Source organism: the organism of the source record quoted next, unplaced genomic scaffold (assembly GCF_019419815.1).
Source record: "Pyrus x bretschneideri cultivar Hongxiangsu unplaced genomic scaffold, Pyrus_bretschneideri_v1 Contig22, whole genome shotgun sequence".
Taxonomy (NCBI): Eukaryota; Viridiplantae; Streptophyta; class Magnoliopsida; order Rosales; family Rosaceae; genus Pyrus; species Pyrus x bretschneideri.
Genome location: NW_025999524.1, coordinates 3,174,637 through 3,193,688, shown reverse-complemented (window position 1 = coordinate 3,193,688; position 19,052 = coordinate 3,174,637). Strand labels below are relative to the sequence as shown.

At 38.6% G+C, this 19,052-nt stretch overlaps 4 protein-coding genes across 5 annotated transcripts; 3 read left to right on the top strand and 1 right to left on the bottom strand.

The window, feature by feature from the left end:
- The first annotated feature begins 2,896 nt into the window (after positions 1 to 2,896).
- On the top strand, positions 2,897 to 4,108 carry LOC103947386. The gene has a single exon (XM_009358289.2). It carries the CDS (start codon positions 2,897 to 2,899, stop codon positions 4,106 to 4,108), a length of 1,212 nt encoding a protein of 403 aa, XP_009356564.2.
- A 2,115-nt stretch (positions 4,109 to 6,223) lies between these two features.
- On the top strand, positions 6,224 to 7,843 carry LOC108867231. The gene is made up of 2 exons (XM_048585207.1): positions 6,224 to 6,586; positions 6,801 to 7,843. Exons 1-2 carry the CDS (start codon positions 6,273 to 6,275, stop codon positions 7,672 to 7,674), a joined length of 1,188 nt encoding a protein of 395 aa, XP_048441164.1. The 5' UTR covers positions 6,224 to 6,272; the 3' UTR covers positions 7,675 to 7,843.
- A 1,858-nt stretch (positions 7,844 to 9,701) lies between these two features.
- Positions 9,702 to 11,420, top strand: LOC103947324. 2 transcript variants are annotated; one of them, XM_048584948.1, is made up of 3 exons: positions 9,709 to 10,138; positions 10,256 to 10,994; positions 11,027 to 11,420. In XM_048584948.1, exons 1-3 carry the CDS (start codon positions 9,846 to 9,848, stop codon positions 11,039 to 11,041), a joined length of 1,047 nt encoding a protein of 348 aa, XP_048440905.1. In that variant the 5' UTR covers positions 9,709 to 9,845; the 3' UTR covers positions 11,042 to 11,420. The 2 variants fall into 2 exon arrangements, with proteins under 2 accessions (XP_048440904.1, XP_048440905.1); XM_048584947.1 differs by having other exon boundaries at positions 9,702 to 10,138; positions 10,256 to 11,420.
- Positions 11,421 to 15,015: 3,595 nt separating this feature from the next.
- Positions 15,016 to 17,440, bottom strand: LOC125477612 (cytochrome P450 CYP749A22-like). The gene is made up of 5 exons (XM_048584946.1): positions 17,128 to 17,440; positions 16,823 to 17,049; positions 16,452 to 16,684; positions 15,916 to 16,294; positions 15,016 to 15,804 (listed from the first exon to the last, which is right to left on the bottom strand). Exons 1-5 carry the CDS (start codon positions 17,399 to 17,401, stop codon positions 15,376 to 15,378), a joined length of 1,542 nt encoding a protein of 513 aa, XP_048440903.1. The 5' UTR covers positions 17,402 to 17,440; the 3' UTR covers positions 15,016 to 15,375.
- Between the last annotated feature and the right edge of the window lie 1,612 nt (positions 17,441 to 19,052).

Below are 19,052 nucleotides of genomic sequence, written 5' to 3'. Positions count from 1 at the left end.
ACATTGCTCTATTTTTTAACATTCTAGTTGCATGTAAAATTTTCTACAACTCAAGTGTAGGATTAAGTTCAACAAAAGTAAGACACGCAATTTGACTTAATGAAGTTGTTTTCTCCGTCTTCCATTTGTTGTTTTCTTCTGTTTTCTTGTGTGCTTCAAATTTAGGTAGGACTAAAAGGGATTTGTACCTAACTCATATTCCAATTCCATGTCAAATCATTTTCTAACAGTTAATGAGATGGAGATTGAAGCTTAACCAACTTTATTGGACTTCTCCATAATTAGACTCAAATTCCAGGTTTGAAATGCAACATAAATTATAAAAAATTTCGTGCTTGTGACAATATGTCCCGCAAGAGGCACTAATTAAGTGAAATTTATTTTCACTAATTAAGTGCAACATAAATTATTTTCACTAATTAAGTGAAAATAAGCTTCTCTATTTATGGTTTTTTTTTTTAATGAAAATTGAGTGTCGCTAGACTAAATTATCATAATTATTATTTGTAGGATAAAATTTTGAGTAAAGTTCTAGACCATGTTATCCGTAGATCAAATCTTACAAAAGTATAATACTTATATTTACTAGGTTTAGAGCTTATACTAAAAGTTTATCACCACATAAACACAAACAGACCATGAAAATCGATCCAAGGTGGAACACGACAAATTCTGATCACATACGATGATGCCACATGTACAAGGTTGTGATGATGAAATAGTATGAATGTGAGTTTACACACAAAAAAGGGTCCCGCGATTATGTTCATGAGTTGTGAAGAGACGTGAATGTGAATCTCAACTACTCCAACCCTCCACGGCACGTCAAACCCCATTTCATTTGCTTCTGTTTTTCATTGTTTGTTTGATGCATACACAAACCGGAATCACGAAAAATAACTTGTGAAAAACGAATTTACTGTCATATAATATTTTAGTTTAGTAAACAAGAAGTCAAAATGACGATAAATCGGTTTCATAAAGTTCATCTTATAACACTCAGGGTGCGAATCCATCTTGAGGCAAAGTTGATCAACTGACCCACACAAGCTGAGAAATCTTACATGAAAAGGTGGGTGTTGCCCTTTGAACCTTGAAGGTTATCTTCCAACTGCTCTACGAATTGCCTCTATAAGCTTGGAGAGAGCATTGCTAGTCTCATGCTTTTGTGTGTATTGCTATGTGCATTTGTCGATCTACTCACTCAGCATATGTTGATATTTGTTGGCATGCTTGCTTAAAAGCTATTGACATTAGTCGACGTACCCATTCTAAAGTTTTTATCATCTATCTACAAGCGTGCAATATGACTTGACAAATAACTCCAACTTTCCAAAGCTCGATGCAATATTAATTTGCATGCTATTCCGTCAAAAATTTTGATGCGGCTTTCTTACTAACCCCCAATAATATTTCCTGATTCCGCCGCCCATTACAATCAAACGTGACTGCAACCATTATAGTCGGCATTCAACGTATGGCTTTGCGACTTTGAAGCCTAACCAGGTTTTAGAGCGTAGCATGCTTCGCATCAGCATGGATGCTAATGCAGCCTAACGTATCATTGTCGTTTATTTTTGTAGTAAATGGTGTCAACGACATAGGTAGAGTTGTCGGTGGTACACGTGGGCAACATCCACAAGAAAAAGACATGGGAGGAGATTGTGTCTTGATGAATGATTGTAGAATGTCAAAAGCATGCGGACAAATGAGTATGCGTGCTTCACTCATGTTCCACTCTCACTTCTCTTATGGAATAAATAAATTTACCATCAATTTAATTAGTATGGCACTATGATTTATACAATTGAGTAATATTACGACCAGTCGTTAATTAGTGTCACATCTCACATCAACACTCAATAGATAAGATTGATTCACACGCGAGAATATTATCCTAATATAATTTATAATGGAGTTTCTAGTTGCACTCGCACATAAATAATTTTTTACTGTCGAATGCATGTGAAATCCACAATGCATCAAACACAAATAAACGTAAGTACGTGACACAATCCTCCAGTATAATTTATCAGTTAATTGAAAAACAAGTAAATCTTGCACCAATAAAGGAGAGGGGGGTATGAAAACCTTGAGGGAAAAAAAGAAGTTGACGAAACAGATTGAAAAGCTTGATGGATCTATAGACCTTATGATCTATAGACTTTACTTGCAATAAGAAGCATGGCTATATATCTATAATTCTATATGTCGAGTGAAGAACGGTGGCTTTGGTGGGTCTGGTAAAGCACTGAACTGATGGTAAAAACAGGATTGAAATCCTTTTCGAATTTTGCACTATGAAACTCGCGAATCGAATAATTCGGATCTTTCAATTTAAATTTTGTGGTTCCTCTTTTAAACTGTCTGTATTGCTCAAATCGTGAGCCTCTAGAGTGTGAGATCCGAAGAGAATCTTATAAGGTATTAGCAAATGCACGCAGAAACAGTAGAAATTTATGAAAAAGTAACTTCACTGATTTTACTCGAGTTTGCTGTAAAATTCACTTCCCTACACAATAATGCCTGCAGGGGGGGGCTTTAGTGCTTTTCTTGCATCACTCCTTTTTCTTCCCTCCCACTGTTTTTCAGGAAAGCAAAACGTAAAGTTGACGCCTCCTACTCCCTCCCATCTATCAATTCAATCCAATTCAATTTCCCATTCAATCACTCCAAAAATCTCACAGCCATTCTTGGTTTACTTGAACTTCCCAAAAAACCCTCCTCACCATTCTTTCAAATTCAAGTCCCGCATAGCTTTTTGGAGCTGGCATTCGATCTTTCTTCAAAATCCCATCAAAATTTTATATTTTTCTCACATACCCTTTTTCTTTTGAAGCTTTATCTTCTCAGAGATCGAAGCTTTATTATTGTTCCTTGAAGTGGCGGAGAAGCCATGAAAGAGAGAGGCAAAGCTGTGGAAACAGCTCACGACAATATCGACATGGAGTACTACTCTTCGTCCGAAATGCCGTGTCGAAGACACCCAAATTCGTCTTCCGTGGGGATATGCGCATTCTGTCTAAAAGATCGTCTACTCCAGCTGGTCTGCTCCGACTGTGGCGAGCAGCGCCTCTCCTCCTGCTCCTGCTCCGCCGTCTCGTCAAACCGCAACTCCACCGTGGAGGTCGGCAGCGTCGGCAGAGTCTCGTTTCTGATCGAGAACGAAAAGCACGAGTCTTTACAAAAACCCAACAAAACCCAAGAGAAAGAAGACGTCGTGGTGCTCCGGAGAAGCAGCAGCAGCTGCGTCGAGATCAAGAAAAGTAATTTTTGGAGATTTGGGAGGTTTTTTCGGAAGAAGAGATCGGAAAAAGATGGTGGGAATACGAGTGTTGGTGGGTTTGATGAGAAAAGTGAGATGTGGCTGGTGGATCATATGGGGGTGTCGAGATCAAGGTCTCTCTGCAGTTTCAGAGGTGGGGCACTCTTAGGATCGGAGGACGGCGGGGAACATTTGATGGTTTCCGCCGCCAGGAGCTCCATTTCTGCTGCGAGAAGCTCCAGCGTTACTACTGCCGGAATGGTTCTGGATTCTGGAAGAAAGAGTGGATTTAGTGAAGGGAGAAAGAGTGGATTTAGTGAAGGGAGAAAGAGTGGATTTAGTGAAGGTAGAAAAAGTGGGTTTAGTGAGGGGAGAAAGAGTGGATTCAGTGAAGGGAGAAGGAGCGGATTTAGTGAAGCGGAGCCGAGAAAAAGCGGTTTCGATGGTGAGAAGAAAGATGAAGTTGTAGGGTTTACCGGGGCAACGAAACGCGTTTTTTCGCTGAAGGAGAGTGATTTCGGCATGGATGAATCGGGGTTTATCGATTTGAAGCTCGATTACGCGGCGGATTCGAAGCCGGAGTTTTCTGGCATGAGGATGAGGAGCATTGCAGATGGAGAGACTGTTTTTGGGAGCATGAGAAGGAGTGAGTTTGTGGGAGGTGAATGTGATGAGGGATCATTTGGTATTTACAGGCATGGTGGTTCTTGTAGATTGACAGTGGATGAGAGGGGGATAAAGAGGGGGAGGAAAAGTTTGAAGGGATGGAGGTGGATTTTCAGGCATCATCCAAGCTGGGGAAGTAGTAGGAAGAAAGATGAAGATTTAATGTTCAAAACTTAACCGTGTCTTTCTGTGCTTTACAAAAATAATGTTTGTTCGTTTGATTTTCTTGAAGCCCTCCATTTGTAGTTAGTCACTAGTTACACATTTACTGCCAAGATTTTCCTCTTTGTATTTATGTTAATGTTGGTGAATGCTAAAAGGATGTAGCTCATACTAAATGAGACATTGCAGAAGTTGGTTAGGTCAGTCCGTCGAGACAGGTAGTCCGTCTCATCCTCATTCATTACATACTGCCTTGTCAAAAGATAAATTAGGTTTGCAGAACATAAAAACAAAGAAAGAAAGCAAAGGTCTTGTAAATTATCAGCTTACATTGATGCTGCTTTACTGATTAAATGGTATTAATTACTTCAGATCAGAGTGTTTTGAAATATTTATGTGTAGACCAAGTAGGTTTCAGAAATGCATATATTTGCCTGGATCTTATAAAGTTATAACCTTTGGAATTTCAGGGACACCAAAAAGAGCATGTCCCCTTTTCTTTTTCTCCATTTATCAATAAAGGATGGTTGGCCCAAGATAAAATGCATAGCCAGAGAAAGAAGAGATCGTCTTTTTTCAACTTTTTGATGGATGCAACCAGGACTTGCTGTAATCAGAGAGGGACTAGTCACTGGTCCTCATACGAAGTTGAATGTTGGGTCACACTTGCATAAGATCCATTGTTTTGCTTTGGGAGCAACAACGGAGTCTTGTAGTTGAAGAATTTGGGTTGGGCTGTTTGACCACCTAGCTAGTCGACTCTCTTACAAAAGAATGGCTCTCAAGGGTCCAGCACTTAACCGTCTAGACGAGGCGTAGGAAGGCTTAGCCTTTTTTTCTTTAAAATTATGAAATTTGTTATATAACATATAAATAAATATTTATTCATGTTAAAAAAAAAAAACATACACGTATTAGGATACATAAATTACAAAATATAATACAAAATAAAAGATATAAATTTTTTGTGTAAGTGAAGGTCACGAGTTAGGTGGAAGCCTAGATAGATCTAGGCGCTATTTCTTAGTTTTTAAACGCTTAGGAATTAAGAATTAACCGTGACCGTGTTGAGCCGCCTAGCGCCTAAAGGCTTAGGTAGGAATTTTTAGACCATTCATGCAACTTTTAATGCATACAGATTAGCTGGATGGTTGAATTGCGTACTGAGAACTAGTCCGACACACCCCACAAAAGAATGACCTTACTGTATTGGGGTACTGTTCAACCTTATGCAAATACAATTTTTAACGCACACGAATTAACTGGATGATCCAATTGTCCTACTAAAGAATTTCTCATCCTGTAAACGTTGAACTTTTATTGTTTAATCTCTTCTAAGAAAATTCTTGAGTCTAACTTCCGGACCACATAACTCGTAGAACACACCTTACGAAAGATAATCGACCTCACACGGTTGTTTCTACTACCATATAAGGAATGCCGCATGCAAAAATCCATCCTCACAAAAGAACATGCCCAATTCCGGAAAAGGATCCTCGCCAGATCCTTTTTTTAGAGATTCAAATTCAATGATCGTGATTGTTTATCGTACATCGTGCGATCAGTTTTCATTAGGTATTATTTATATTTAATTTTAAATTTTAAATTTTGAAATAATTTCTGAACACAGAATATACGATAAACGATCACATAATTTTATGATCCTTAGAAAAAGGATCCGGAAATGATTCTCTAACCCCAATGTCAACCCACAACAACACCCTTGGCTGCATGCATTACACGCCTCATCTTATCAGGAACGGAGATTTCCTCACCTAATAATAATAAGAACAAGGTTTGGCTGCTAAAATTTCAGCAGCCACTCCTACTTACACCCAATCTCGTGTGGATACGTGTACAAGTTTTGATTTTTTTAATCAAAATTTATACACGTATCCACAAGATTGGTTGTAAGTAGGAACGGTGGCTGAAATTTTCAGCAGCCAAAGTTAATTTAATTTCAGCAGCCAAGTTAATTTAATTTCAGCAGCCAAGTTAATTTAATAATAATTGTCAACATTCAACAGATAAATAAAATATTCAAATAATAATCAAACAAACAATTGACCAAGTCAAATTCTAGAGTCGTTTACCCTCCAAGACAAACTTATAAAGCACAATAAACCGTTTCCTTCTTTCTCAAAAACAAAGAGAAAAATCAGACTGAAATTTCTGGAAAATGTATGTGACAAGGCGTCTGTCGATGTACAAAAAGTCTCCTGCTGATCTCTCACTGCCTCCGCCGGAGGGTCCAAACTCCGGCATTCTTGTCATCAAAGACGAAGAAACGACATGCTGTTTCGGGTTATCGAATATCGATACGATTAAAGAGCTGCCTCTCCCTCAGAACAAGAGCCTTGAGCTTTACTATGCCGTTGGGTTTTATCCCAACAGAGAGCTTCAGTTCCACAGTGTTTTCTTCATCCCAGTTCTTGGTCAGCCCCTGTCTTCCAACCGCTACTATGCAGTATATCCATTTGGGAAGGATAGAGGGTAAGTTTTTTTTATTCGAGCGATATTCTAATTAATGTAATTTAAATTACTGTAAGATGAATTCGAACACGAGTGTAGAAGGATAGTTGAGGATGTATCATAACATTTCGTTTTTAAAAAGACACATTCTACTTCGCACTTGGTCGACGCACTGCCTTTGCTAATTGACGTAATGAGGGAGAGTTGTAACTTATAGCATGATTTTGTTTTGCAGGGAAGGGTACACAAGCACAAACGAGTATTCCATGGACATGGAAACATGCTGCTTCGACAGCTGCACCAACGATGTACTACCGCAACGTTTTGATCCCAATAACATGTATCAGCAATACAAGATTAATCTTCACAAAAAGGTTATCAATATTTCAGGTGGTTTTGTGGCCAGATCAATGGCTAAAGATGGGTTCCCTCCGGAGGCATTGTGGAGAAGAGGGTGGAAACTCACAAGCTCAACATCGCCCGGATTTGAACTAGGTGATGCACCGGGCCTAGACACCGCCCTACGTGCCCGTCTCCCGGATTTTAATTTCCCACTAAAGAATGTGGTTGTAGGGAAATGGTACTGTCCATTCATGTTTATTAAGGAAGGGACACCGCAAACGTTGATAGACATAAGGAACAGATCAATGTACTATGAGATGACACTTGAGCAGAGGTGGGAAGAAGTATTTGCGAAGGATCATAGTTTTCAGTGCGGTGAAGGCAATGCTGCGGGTGTGGATTTTGTTGTGCAAAGCGAAGTGGTTATGGTTGGAGGGAGGGAAGGCAGGTGTGATGAGAAAAATGTGGGGGATGATGGGTTGGTGTTGTATAGGAGTTTGAACAATGTTGGGCAAGAGACAAGGGTGGGGGTGAGTGTAGCAATTTTTGAGAGGATGAAGTGGGAGCAAGGGAGGGTTGGGTGGGTGGGGGGAGAAGAAGGGACAGTGAGAGTTGAGAGGGTTGAGGACTATGGAGGGGTGGGTGAGTGGAAGAAGTTGGGATTTTTTGTATTGGTTGAGAGGTTTGCTTTGAAGAGAATGGATGGGAACTTGGTTTTTAGTCATGATTTCAGGCACACTCATCAGATTAGGACTAAATGGGAATGAAATTTTGTCTTTTTTTTTGTGTTCTACATATGCTATTTATGTATCAAATTTCAGATTTTGCATCCCAAACAAATTTTCAGATGGGGTATTTGAACATTGTTCTAGCTTATGGACTTAGTATGCCTTTTGAAGTACTTTTTTGATTTATGAAAGTGTAAATTTACTTGTATATTACAAACCCATTCATCTAAGAAACGCATTTGAGGAATGTTCACATAATTTTGATCAATGTTGTTTACAATGTCCCATGTTCACACAAAGTGTACATTTACTTATGATCTAATATACAAAAGTAGATAAAAAAATTTGTCCGACAGTTGAATCAAGTGGACTATTCTACACACTCGCACAAGTCTAAGGTCATTATATTGGAGTATGTATCTACATAGAGTTAAGTGGTACTTAAATAGAGAGGATTTCACCTTGTGAGTAGATTAGACAGTTCACCTGATCCGACTATCGGAAACAAAAATTTCTCCTAAAAATGAGCCTGATTCTTAGTTCGAAGCCAGATTTGTCACATCGTCATATAGTTCAAAATCAAGAATTCATATGGAAATTTCTTATTGACTAATAATCGTAAGAAAATTCTTGAATTCCTTGCTGTCATAGGCTCATACATGACTCATATGGGGCCCAAACGGGCCGACCCCACGAGCCTTGGGTGCAAGTGTTACACCTACACGCCTCAGCTTTACTATGACAACCACATATTGTCAAATCTTATCAAGAAAGGCAATTGTCTCACCTAATAATTGACAACATTCAACGCATAAATAAAATATTCATATAATAGTCAACAAGAGCAGCAAACAATTGACCAAGTCAGTTTACCCATAAAGACAAACTTACAAGAAACGATATCCTTTTTTTTTTTCCTCATCGCCACCGCCGGAGGTTGCAAATTCCGGCATCATCCCAGATGGAGTGCTAAAACAATAATTTGTTAGTGTAAAGAACTATAATTGAGAACAATGTTTGACTACTCAAATATGAGTAAGAACTTCTACTCATAATTCTTTGTGTTTGAATTACAAAGTTTTGTGTCTATGATCAGAACCGATCATATTACAAATCACCTTAAAAAGACCATCTCTGCAAAAAAAAAAAAAAAAAAGAAGAAGTTAAAACTAAGGTCGTTTAATCAATCTATTATAGAAAATATATAGATGGTTTGTAATACTTTTACCAATTTCGTTAATCTATTTTAAAATAATTAAATAACTAAACGACCTTAATTTAAATTCATCTTTTGCATAGGCAATTATAATGTAATTTATAATATGTACGATTTCGATTATATACACAATGTTTTTTAAATAAGAAACAAACAATCTTAAGTAGAAACTTTAAAATAAAATAAAAAATAGAGTAGAAAGATAAGTATTGTTGCTTAAAGGTTCAATGCACCCTTCTAAGAAGGTGCTACAAACGATAGAGGACCCACACACATTGTGCCGAAAGACCTTTTCCAGCTTAGAGTGATTGAGAAGTGTACGAACCTTCCTGGCATTTACTGTAAAGGGATGTAATATTCACACATCTTATTTTACTTCTCACACATCTTTTTAATTTTCGACCATCAGATCGGATGAATTAAAAAAAATTAAAGGATATAAATTATCAAAATGTGTGAAAAAAGTAAAATAAAATATGTGAATAGTACGTCTCTATTGCAAATTGTCAATTTCTGACTCTCCGCTATGGTCCATACGCGACCAAATCAAAGATAAGATTAAACAATCGGACCAAAAAACAAAAAAACTATAGCTATCAGAAAAATGAATATAATAATGACTTGCAACCATACAAGGATGACTTCCGTTACCGTGACACATGCCAACAATACAAAGGTGTGTGTAACTTTGTGTTCCTAGAGTTGACACAGAATACCACAATAATATTATAATCGTGTCATATAAGTAGTTATTTTCTGTATATCACTAATTTTTCAAATATTCTCAGCAGCAAACAGTTTTCTGAATTACAGTCACCTAAACCATAACAAGGAGTTTACGTGTCTAGGACTCTAGGTAAGTTCTCAGGAAGTTTTTGACTTCGTGAATTCTATAAATTAAAAGTCTGCAAGCAAGTAATTTCATCAAAGCAATTTGAAAGTGAGCCAGTCTTTCTTTTCTTAAACAGTTGTCTTCTTTAATTTGGTCACAAAAATGTATGTGACAAAGCCTCTGTCTGTGTGTAGAAGATCTCCTCAATCACTGTCTCTACCACCGGAGGGGCCAAATTCTGGTTACCTTGTACTCCATGACGACGATTCAGTTGAGATAGGCTGTTGCGGATGCGAAGATGACAGCGTCAACGGCCTGCCTTTCCCTCAGAACAAGGATCTAAGAGTTGAATATAGCTCATCAGATGACGATGATGTTGCATTCATTCCCGTGCTTAATCAGCCCTTGTCTTCCAATCGATACCATGTCATACTTCGAACAGGGCGCCATAAGGGGTATGCATATAAATTAGATTTTGATCAGTGCTTCATGTAATTAATTTTCACATAACGGTATTACTGTCGCGTACGAAGTTGTACATTAAACATTGATACTGAGAATTTAATTTGCAGGGAAGCATGCACAAATACGAGGGAAGAGGACACGGATATTGGCTGTTGCGGATGTAAAAGTATTCCAGATGCTAAACCAAAGCCATTGGATCCGTCAGACATATATCAACAAATTGAGATAGTTCAAAGGGGGAGCGACCGCAGTCGGTTTTTTGCCAAGTCTGTTGATCCAGATGGTTTTCCTCCTTACTTCTTGAGGAGGAAAGGGTGGCACGTGACAATGAGCAAGCCGCGTCGTTACCAATTAGGTGAAGCCTCGGGACTCAACTCCTCGCTACGAGCAAGCCTTCCCGGGTTAGAGTTTCCATTATCACATGATTGCTCTGAAGTTGTGTGTGTTGGCAAGTGGTATTGTCCCTTCATGTTTGTCAAGGAAGGAGGGGTGAAGTTGAAGGACCAAATGAAATATTCTATGTACTACGAAATTAAACTTGAGCAAAGATGGGAAAAGATTTTCGACAGCGTTAAAGAGAACGCTGGAAGCAAAAAAAATCCTGCTGTGTTTGTGGATGCTTTTGTTCAAAGGGAGGTGGTCTTTGTGGGTGGAAATGAGGCTGTTTGGGATGAAAGAAATGCGGATCCGGGTGCGGGTGACATGTTCATGTGGTTTAAAAGTTTTGATGGCGCGGGACGAGAAACAAGTGTGGCATTGAGCATGAAAGTCGTAGAGAGAGTGAAATGGGAGCAAAAAAGAGTTGGATGGGTTGGCGGGGATGAAAGGAAAGTGAGGGTGGAGAGAGTGGAAGAGTTTGGGGGGACGGGTGGTGGCGGGTGGAAGAGATTTAGTTGTTATGTGTTGGTAGAGAGGTTTGTACTGAAGAGAATGTCTACGACGGGAAGCGCAGCGGTACTACTCGCATATGATTTCAAGCACACTCACCAGATTAGGAGCAAATGGGAATGACAGAAATTTGTTTGCTCCATGACTGGAAAGAATGGACGGGAAGTTTGCTACATGTACTGATCATCACATTTGGTATCGAAAAATCCACTTTGTCCTGTTTTCGTGTACAGACTATCATCGTTTTAGGTGCGTTAGTCTCCACTGGTGAATGGAGACTTGCGTATAGTTTTAATGGATTGCAGTACTCTTCTTTTATAATGTTTCTTGACAAAATCATGAGCAGTGTATAAATAAGGAGTGTTCCCATTATAATGTCTTCAATCTCAGGTGTAGCACAAAACTACAAGGGAATACATACAATGTATAGATGTACAATGTCTCTACGTATGGATAGAGACTCATTGAAAACTACAAAGGGATACATACAATAGCTACAATGGCTAGAAAAGGAATACATACAACGGCTCGGTTGAATGGCTAGAATATGAACAAGAAATATTATTTAACACAGGGAAAGAACACAACACCTTTGCAGATCAATCTATGGCATGGACAGAGCAATCTTCGCTTCAGTTGTCTCAAAATTAAAGCCCACACAAGTTCGAGGTCCCAGTCCAAACGTTATGAATGCGCCTACGTTATTGTTAGTTGCTTTCAAAACCCCTCCTGCGAATCTGTCTGGTTTGAAAAGGTGGACATCTTGCCCCCATATTTGAGGATCTTTTTTTTTTTGGAGAACTGGAAATGTGTCATAACCAGGGCAAAGATGCCAAGAGTACATAATGGGGCCTACAACGAGGCAAGCAACATAAACTAAAACCGGGTAATGCAAGGGGGATGAAGGAAACAGACGCTACAAGCAAAGCTAAACACGTCACCCCTTCCATTACCATAACTAAATTAAGGAGGGCATGGTAGTCCATCATTACATAAAACATGAACCAGTGAAGATGGGGGCCTATCGACCCTAGTAAGGTCACACATCTCCACACCTCTTCACGACGCCAAGTGGTGCGCCGCCATATTGGCTGATCTTGGAGTCCAAAACCAGCGACAGTCTTGAAAGGATACCCCAAGCAACTTGCGCCTCGTCAGCGCTGGAAAAGCCTTCCACCTGCCATTTGAAATCTTACCCTTAAGACAAGAAATTGAATCAAGGGAGTCAGATTCAATCACCACATGTTTCATACCCAAAGTAACACCCAACTCTGGTGAAGTGCAATGGTCGAGACAACCAATTCGAGATTAGCAGGAATGATGAGCTTTCCCGGTTTAACTTCCCTTTCAGCTTTCCTTATAAGAGAAACCAGAGGGGTATATAACCTCAGAGACTCATTGATGATCATGGTCATCTGCATGGAAATGGAAAATAGATAACATAATCAAATTTTCAAACATGTTGTAACAGCAAAAAAAACAATACCTGTTCTTGATATTCTTACGGTTCTCATTTTGGAAATGCCATCGTGATGTGGAGTTTGTTTGCCAAATAATTGTATGACCTCCATCCTTGCTTCCTCTTGCCAATCCGCATGGAGTGCCAGAAGTACGACAGTCCAAGCTAGTGGTTTCTTGTCCAGCAAAGTCAATCGTCATGAACCGAACCGTATGATTTTAATAATAAATTTATTCAAACCTGCACCAAACCGAACGGTTGAAATTTTCCGATTCAGATTTCGGTTTGAGATGGAATCAGGCCGAACCGAACCCTGCTCCCCTATGTGTGCTTATAAAGAATCAGGAGTGTCCGTCGGTTTAAAACCAATGGGATACAGTGGATCCGCATCCGATCAAATGTTATGATAACTTCATACATCAATTTGGACTTTTGGATGGTGCTTGTTAGAAGTTATAAAGATCAATAATAATATGGTTATGATAATTTCATGAGCATGACAGGATTGTACGCAGTTGCCGGGTACTTCCATATCTTCTGCATTAACAATCGGTCTTCACGATCTTCCGTTTTTTTTTTTTTTTTGTGAAAATTTCGATGGTATGAAGGAAATTTTATTGATAACGAAAAAAGAAATTACACCTAGTTAGGGAGGACATAAATCTTAACTCTCATTAAACAAGACAACAAAAAAGAATATGATAAACCTTATCCCTCTAGAAACGAAAACAAGAAAGATACAAAAAAAAAAAAAAAAAAAAGAGAAGACATAAAACCTAACCCCTCTAAAATAAAACCTACAGGTGTTCTTCATGTTTTTACGTTGATAGCATGTTTTTCGAAGATGTTTACAATCGTGCGCTTTGGATTATGTATAAGTTGCTCTAACTATAATCTACATTCAAATCCACAAGCATTAATACACCAAGCAGTACAAGAATTATGGGCAATTCTGGTCTTTGTAGTTCAAAGTGAGCGTATAGCACTACCTGAATTCCGTGTTGTGGCCGAACGGTAAGATACACAAAGGGCAAGTGAGGGAACTTATTGAGAATGAGTTCTATGTTAATGAGAGGAGGGATTTTGCTTGGGCTTACAAGTAGTTGAGCTTCTCTCCATATTGCTAATTAGTTTTATGATGGAACCTCAAATTTATTTATGGTATTAGAGCAAGTTGTCCCATGTGTGAAGCCAATTAGCCACACTCGCTCCACGTCACCCCTTTGTATTGTCTGCGTGTTAGGCTTGAAAACTCGTCACACGTTAGGGGTGTGTTGAGAGGAAAAAACTCGCCACACGTTAAGGGGCGTGTTATCCTACATTGATAAGACGAATGACCTTGCATGAGCTTATAAGAGGTTGAGCTACTCTCTATAGTGCCAATTAGTTTTATGGTGGAACCTTAACTTTCTTTACATAGATTGATAAATATCATGTTGAGAGTGTGTATCCCACCTTGAAAATTAAAGGACCTTGCATGTGTTTATAAAGAATCGGGTGAGGAGTGTCCATTGGTTTAGAACCAATGGGAAACGGCAGATTTGCATTTGGATTCTTTTTTTTCTTTTGGTAAAAGTTTGACGGTAGCAAAGCTACAGACAAACTCCCTCAACTTTTATTAAAACAAGCCCAAAATTACAAGCAAACCAAAGGCCCTACTTACAACTATACACAACCAAAAAAGGGCCAAATCCAAAAGAAAACCAGAAATAGGGCCCAACAATGGTGAAGCCCAAAAAGTACACAACTGCCGAGAAACTTCTATTGAAATCTCCATCACTGACAGAGATCCAGACTAGCCAGCTGAAGCGCCATCCACCACAAAGTATCGTCACCGTGGACACCACCGCCGCCAACCCATAACAACAACCCGATCATAGCCATTAACAAGAGATAGTTGGCACCCAAGAGGGATTAGCCAACTACCAAGAAGAAGCTCGGGAAAACCCACGAGCAACACTTCAAAAACGATAGATAGCAAGAAGAATGTGGTGGTGTTGGAAGCACCAGAGCCAAGAAAAAAATCCCAACTCTACACACGAACTCAAGGGGAAAAGTGGTTGAAGATCGGACTGAGGGAGAGATGGGGAGAGGGATACCGACGGGAATAGAAGAACAGGACAGGCTAGAGAGAAAATTGAGGAGAAACATCAGGAGAAGCGAAAAAAAAAAAAAAAAAAAAAAAGAAAAGAGAAAAGTGGACACGGCAGAGAAGGGAAAAGAGGAGAAAACAAAAGAAAGAGAAAAAAGGCAACCGACTCAGCCAAAACTAGAGTCGGCGCCAGAAATGATGGGCAAGATGGAGACCCTCGCAAAAAGAGGGGAAAAGACTCTCACGGAAGGAGAGATTTTGGACTTTTGGATGGTTCTTGTTAGAAGTTATGAAGATCAATAATGTAATAATATGGTTATGACAATTTCCATGAGCATGACAGGATTGTCTGCAGTTGCCGGCCACTTCCATATGTTCTACATAAACAATCATTCCTCATGATCTTTTTTTTTTTTTTTGAAAGCCTCGATACAAGAGAAATTTTATTGATGATAAATTATACTTAATTAGAGAGACATAACTTTATTCCTCATAAAACGAGACAATAAAAACAAAATACACAAAAAAGAAGGGGGGCAGAAACTTACCCCTCTAGAAACGAAAATAAGAAAAATACCAAGAAAAAAAAAGGACATGAAACCTAACCCTGTAAAACCATTCTAAAGGTGTTCTTCATGATCTTACTTGATAGCATATTTTTCGAAGATATTTACAATCGTGCGCTTTGGATTATGTATAAGTTGCACTAACTATAAGCTACATTCAAATCCACAGGCATTAATACACAAAGCAGTACAAGAATTATTGGTAATTCTGGTCTTCGTAGTTCAAAGTGAGCGTAGCACTACCTGAATCCCGTGTTGTGGCCGAACGGTAAGATACACAAAGGGCATGTGAACATAACCCGGGGAAAGGGTGAATGTGTATCGTTGTAGAATCATTGACAGAGTAAGCTTTGCTTGAATGGTGGCAAAGTTCAAACCCACACAACTTCGAGGTCCCATTCCAAAGGGTAAGAATGCGCCGGCGTGGTTGTTAGTTGCATTAGCAACTCCCTCCGAGAATCGTTCTGGTTTGAAAACGTGCACATCTTGTCCCCAGATTTGAGGATCATGATGAAGTGCTAGAGCTGAGATAACCAATTCAAGATTTGCAGGTACAATAACCTCTCCCAGTCTGACTTTCCTTCCAACTTTTCTCGGAAGAGAAACAATAGGGGGATATAACCTTAGAGACTCATTGATGATCATACTCATCTGCATGAATCAAAATGAAAAATTGACAACGAATCAGGATTTCAAACCTAATTGAAGGAATATTTCTGCCACTTGGACAAGCAGGATTTAATTGTGTTTTCAGTTTCTTACCGTTTTTAGTTTTGCAATGCCATCAGGATTTGGAGTTTGCTTGCCAAACAATTGCATGACCTCCTTTCTTGCTTCCTCTTGCCAATCCGTATGGAGTGCGAGAAGAAAGACAGTCCAACCAAGCAAAGTATTAACAGTTTCCTGTCCAGCAACGTAAAACGTCTTGCACTCATCAACCAAATTGTCCACCGAAATCCTCTGTTTGTCATTGGCATCGTGATGAGCTTTTACAAGTAATCCAAGAAAATCACTCCCATAGCTGTCCTCGTCTCCAGCAATTGCCTTATCTTCTCTTTTCTTAACAATCTTTATGATGGAGTCGCGAACTTCTTTCTCCAGTTTCTCAGATTCGATCTCATCGCTAGTTTTGAATAACGTACTGCAATATTGATTGAAACACTGAACATGAGAACATAATTAAACCTCCAAAATTCTTGTTGTGAATACTTCACTGCTGTGCAGCAGATGGGTGAACAATCAAAGTAGAATGAATAAACGTTAAACGCTATTCGGGATTTAGTTAAAAAGAAAGTTACCTGATGAAGGGAACCCTGACATTGAGAGCATTTTTGTATACTAGGAAGCCCAGCTTCATCAACTTATCGAAAATGTCCTTTCCTTCCATATAGCTACTGCCAAACGCTGTTCTAGAAATCACTTCTGAAGTCAACAATCTAAACTCTTCAAACACCTCCATCTCCTTTCCTTCATAATTTTTCCACCTTTTTAGCATCGTCTCAGCACTCGCTATCATTGCTGGAGTCATACCCTAATTTTTTTTTTTTAAAATACCATCATGCTATTAGCAGATTTAGCTTCGATTTGCTATTCTTCTATTTAAACAGTCGACACATATATTACTATATAGTACGCTTCTCAATAAACTATCATAACTTCATAAACTTACTTTTAAGCTCTCTCCATTGAAGACATGAGTGGCCAACTTTCGCAATTTTGACCATTTTTCAACTTCGATTGTTGTCACAAGGCCATCTCCTATGAACTTCCTCGCAAAGTTTAAGGGATCTTGTTTCGGATAAGCTCTCTCTTTGTTATTCAGAATCTCTTTGCACAACTCGGGTTCCGTAAGGACCAATTGACCCTGAGAACCGTGCCATTCAAGATAGGTCTTCCCTGTTGATAAGAAGACCAAAATTCATCTCGAAACTAAGAATACAGAGCAATAGTTAACTAATCGAGATTGCCAGTTACCGTATAACTTGGTCCAAGTGTGGATGTGAGGTTGAGCCACAGAGAGAATATCATGTGAGAAATTTTTCGGCCTGCTTGTAACTTCATTGATCATCTTGGTGACTTGTTTGGTGTTTCCATGGATAAGTTTGTACGGCGGTCCTTTGATTCCTTGTGAAGCCATCAGCTTCTGTATGCGCTTCGGAGTCCACCATAGCTTGTGGATGAGAACTAAGACAAGGAGCACACATAGAAAGCTAGAAAAAGTTACTATTAGGCCTCCCAAAGAACTCATTTTTTAGCTGTATCTCTGAACCTAATGAGGAGGTTTCAGTTCTCCGAAAAAAAAAAAAAAAATGAGGAGGTTTCAACACCTCTCGGTTTTAAGGTTTTCTGGCCTTTGTTGTTAGCTTTTGTTTGTTAGTTCTCATGCTAGTTTAGACCTAGGATGCCATTTGTTGGAATTTTGGTTGTTAGTTGTGATAACCTTTCTAGGTTCATTACGATCCACCATCAACATTACAGATATTGTTTCTAACTTAATTACCTATCGCTAGGTATGAGATTTTATTTTAAAAGGTCTCGGTAAGATTATGAATTAAATTTCCCATATATAAGTTATATTGCATTTTGTCATATGCTAGATGTGGGATTCTTTTTTTTAACACGCCCCTTCATGAGTGACCCTAATCTAGAGTCGTAAGGGAAACCAATACCCACATTGGAAACTTGTTAGGTCATTATACCAGGGGCTAACGTCAATTCGAGAGCACGGTCGGTCTCTCTGGAGTCTGAACCTAATGCCGAGGTTTCAACACCTTGCAATTGTAAGGTTTTCTGGCCCTTGTTGTTAGCTTTTGATTGTTAGTTGATATGCTAGTTTAGACGTAGGGTCCCATTTGTTGGAATTTTGATTGTTAGTTGTGATAACCATTTTAGGTTCTATCACGATCCACCACTAACATTATTGATATTGTTCCATGCTTAATTACCTATCGCTTGGTATGAGGTTTTATCTTAAAAGAACTCGTTAATATTATGGGTGAAATTTCCTATATGTAAGTGGTGTAAACTTGCAAGTGCACAAGATAGTCGTAATATAGCATTTTGCAAGTCCAAGTATCGTTCCCACGAGGATTCTAATTCAATCTCCAATTTGATAAACTAAACCAAATCTAATTATATTAAAGACACACAAACCCAAAAATATAAAATATAAACCCAAACAACTAGACTCGATCTTAATTAATAAATCAATCAAAGATGTGAAGAGTTTGTTGTGATGATTTTATAAACAAATAAAAACAGAACCTTAAATACAAATTAAAATTAAAGAGAAGAAAACGTTGTGTTTTAAAGCAAGTGATGAAAAAGTCTAGGGATTCGGAATCAACCACAAGCAATCTAGTTTAGGTTTCAATGCATTCAATGGATCTTTCTATTCTTTAGATGATAATTCCCGTATCTAAGTCCTTGTCAGGCACATTAGACCATAGTTTTCCTTAAGTGAATGATTCTCTCCTAGTTCAGGCAGATGTCGTATATCCTAATATGTAATCTATCCTGGTTAAGGCATAAATTCATCAAATAGGACTTTTACGCTTTTGAAAATAAGGGAACCAAGCAAACCATTATTCTTTGTCAAGCAACAACGTAATTTACCACACTTAACCACAAGAAGCTAATTGAATTATATTGCTAGTTCAGCCTCAAATTCATCTTCCAATCGTACTAGATGCAAAGTCCTAAGGTGATCCATCAAAGAACATTTATTAAAGCACTTGAGTTCGATTTCCCTCTCTTATCATCGTTTGTAATGGTATAAAAGAACGAAAACGTAAGAAACGAGTATTATACACAGCGAAAATTCTCCAATAATACACATCATTAAGGATATTTTAAACACAGGTTTTTCTTCCTTACAAACGATGATAAGAGAAATTAAG